The 3,041-nt window shown below is 46.9% G+C and overlaps 1 protein-coding gene across 1 annotated transcript; it reads right to left on the bottom strand.

Moving 5' to 3' along the window:
* Nucleotides 1-1,342: 1,342 nt before the first annotated feature.
* On the bottom strand, nt 1,343-2,332 carry GPR174 (G protein-coupled receptor 174). Its single transcript, XM_048514744.1, has one exon. The coding sequence runs from the start codon at nt 2,330-2,332 to the stop codon at nt 1,343-1,345; it is 990 nt and encodes a 329-aa protein (XP_048370701.1).
* Between the last annotated feature and the right edge of the window lie 709 nt (nt 2,333-3,041).

Raw genomic sequence — 3,041 nt, 5'->3', positions numbered from 1 at the left:
CTGCCGTACCACCAAGAAAGTCCAGGGTTGCTATGCAGAGGCGGGCAATGGAAAACTACCTCTGCTTGTCTCTTGCCTTGAAAATTCTATGGAGTCTTCTGGGACTTGACATCATGTTACGCCACCATTTACGAGGGATGCTATTGATCTCCACACCAAGAAAAGCTCCCTTTCCCCACATTAAGCAACTACAAAAGGAACGACTTTCTCCAGGGCTGCTGGCAACACTAAGCAGGATAAATCATCTTCATGTTTAGGGTATGTGCCATTGACTGAAAATGCACATGAAATATGTGACCAGAGGCTGTTAGCTTCTTTTCTATTACAGATTAAACGGAGCCCTTTCCCCCACCCCCCCTCAAAAACCACCTCATTGGTTTGGTTGGGCATCTGGAAGTCAGATAAGGCTGCTTCGGTCACCCGCCCGCCCTAGTTGGCTATTCTAGGTCAATGGGATTATGCACTAAATATACATGCAAAAGACATGAATCCCATTGGTTGGCTGGCTGAAAACGCCACTAGCCACCACTGACTGCCGTTCTGCATTTTTATTACTCGGTACAAGAACAACTCATAGCAAATGCTGTTCAAATACACATGCAGGCAGCAGAGGCGCATCTAGGGGAAATGTAGCCCGGTGCAAAATCTGAGTTTTCTACATACACAACTTCCCCCGCCGTGTGGGCAGCCGCCCTCCCCCACCATGACCAAACACTGGTTTTTTGCATCAGGTCATCTCAAAGTCACCATCACATTAAGTCAAGTCACTTGTCTTGAAGTCAGTGTATGGACTTGTGGGGAAGGAGGAGGGGCGTGGGGGTGATTTTCCACCCCCCAAGTGACTAAATGGCTGCAACCTGGATACATTTGACCCCATATGTCCCCCTGGGCAGTATGCCCCTGTCAGGGGTTATGTGCAAGCAAAAGGTGACATTTATACTCCAGGTCAAACTATCAAGTCATTAAAGGCAACCTATAGGTACCCTGTTTCCCTGAAAATAAGACATCTCTTGAAAATAAGACGTAGCAGAGGTTTTGCTGAAGTGCTAAATATAAAGCATCCCCCAAAAGTAAGACGTAGCAAAGTTTTTGTTTGGAAGCATGCCCGTCGAACAGAACACCAGAGCATGCAGCTGTGGAGCAGAAAAATAAGACATCCCCTGAAAATAAGACACAGCGCATCTTTGGGAGCAAAAATTAATATAAGACACTGTCTTATTTTCGCGGAAACACGGTAGATCGGCAAGGGCTCTGGAGCTTTAGGGCTGGGGTTAAGCTTACGAATTTGGGCTCATTGCTTCACGTTAAACCATTTCAGCAGGTATGTCAGACACTCCAGCATTCATGCTGTCGCACTGTTCTGTGTAGGGCCGTTAGTTTTCCCATAGTGTGCGTTATGGAGCTGGATGCTGTCTTGCAAGTCTTGCCCTGAAAGTCTTCTTCGAAACTCATCGGTCGTAAAGTAATAAATGACCGGATCCAGGCAAGAATTCAGACTGGCGATACTCAAGGCCATGGTGTGGAAGATCAAAATCACCTTTCGAGCCTGGCAGTCTTCGATTCTTTTGGCTTTCACAAAGAAGTCCAAAGGGAAGCTGATGTGGTAAGGGGCGAAGCAAATCAGAAACACCACAGCGCAAGTTAAGATCATCTTCAGCGCTTTCTTTTTCTCGCCACGGTCTTGGGAAACGGAATTGTTTTCTCTTAGAGATAAAGCCGTCTTCCACGTACAGTACAGAATGATCAGCAAAGGGGTCACAAACCCAAACAGTTCGCCGAGGGCCATCATGGCGATGCTGACGGTGCTATCGACGGCCATGACGGGAAGATCCGCAAAGCATTTGTCGCTGTTCTGCGTCCCGTTAGATGTCAGTCGTAGAAGGGGGAAAGGCAAGCACCCCGCACAGACGACGATCCACCCGGCGACGCTGATGTACACGTCGTAGATGCGCTTGCAGTTGTTGAACTTAAAGGGGTACATGAGGAACAAAAAACGCCTCACGCTGATGCACACTAAGAAGTAGATGCTGGCGTACATGTTGACGTATTTAAGGTAGAAGCAAAACATGCAGACTCCGTTTCCAAAATGCCAGCTTTCTGACAGGTAATAGAAAATTCGCAAGGGCAAGGACAATACTTGCGCCAAATCTGCAATGGCGAGGTTGATCATAAAAATGACTGCCCGCTTCGTTTCTTTCATGTACCCATAAAACACCCAGAGGGCCAAAATGTTCCCTATCAGTCCAGGGATCAAGATGATCGTGTACACGATGGCGTAGAAGCGCTTGGAAAAGTCATTCTGCTCGTTGCAGCCCGAGACGTTGGTTGCCATGTTGGTTTTCAGGTAGTCCCAAGGACGGCACCGACGACAATGTTATTGATGAAAGATTCTGCTACCTTAAAGCCTCAGTGAGGGGAAGTAAGGACCCAGGACTTCTTTGGAAGAAGGGGCAAATGGGAATGATGCTTGTTGCATTCTCCCAAGGTTTTGGGGGAACGGACAGCCTAACCAGGTCAAAGAATCCTTCAAGATGGATTTAAAGAGACAAAAGTCCTTGAGCGCTTGTTGACATTTGTTCCTGTAAATCTTGTTCTAAAAGCATGTATTTATTTTTAGGAAGTGCATCTTTCAGTTTTCTTCTGCAGGTTTAGTACAGCTTTCCCCCATTCTTTTTGACCACTGCATCCAGGTGGATTTTGGAAGAAGGGGTGTCGCAGTTGAGAAATCCTGCATTCTTCTTGCTGCTCATGGGCTCTACGAAGTGAGTTGGGTTCTAGGCTTAGATATCCCAGGCTGCAAACGCTGAACGAGATGCTGCAGGAGGCAAACATCATCCAATGCGTCGGACCGGTAATGAAAGCAGGGGTCTCAGTTCCATTGCGATTGCCTCCTTCACAGCTTTGCAGCCAGTAATGGTTGTGTGCACCTACAATGGTAGAGACAAACACAAATTTACTGGGCTTCTTTACAGAATCCAAAGCAGACTTTTAACCAGACAATTGAGCAAATGCTCTATACCTACAGCAATACATTACAGGAA

The sequence above is a fragment of the Sphaerodactylus townsendi genome, linkage group LG13 (assembly GCF_021028975.2).
Source record: "Sphaerodactylus townsendi isolate TG3544 linkage group LG13, MPM_Stown_v2.3, whole genome shotgun sequence".
Classification (NCBI taxonomy): Eukaryota; Metazoa; Chordata; class Lepidosauria; order Squamata; family Sphaerodactylidae; genus Sphaerodactylus; species Sphaerodactylus townsendi.
The sequence above is the reverse complement of the archived record's forward strand: the minus strand, read 5'-3'. Positions and strand labels throughout refer to the sequence as shown.

What these genes read in the sequence shown, in the direction of transcription:
- GPR174 (XM_048514744.1), bottom strand. Translation starts at nt 2,332, where the DNA reads ATGGCAACCAACGTCTCGGGCTGCAACGAGCAGAATGACTTTTCCAAG.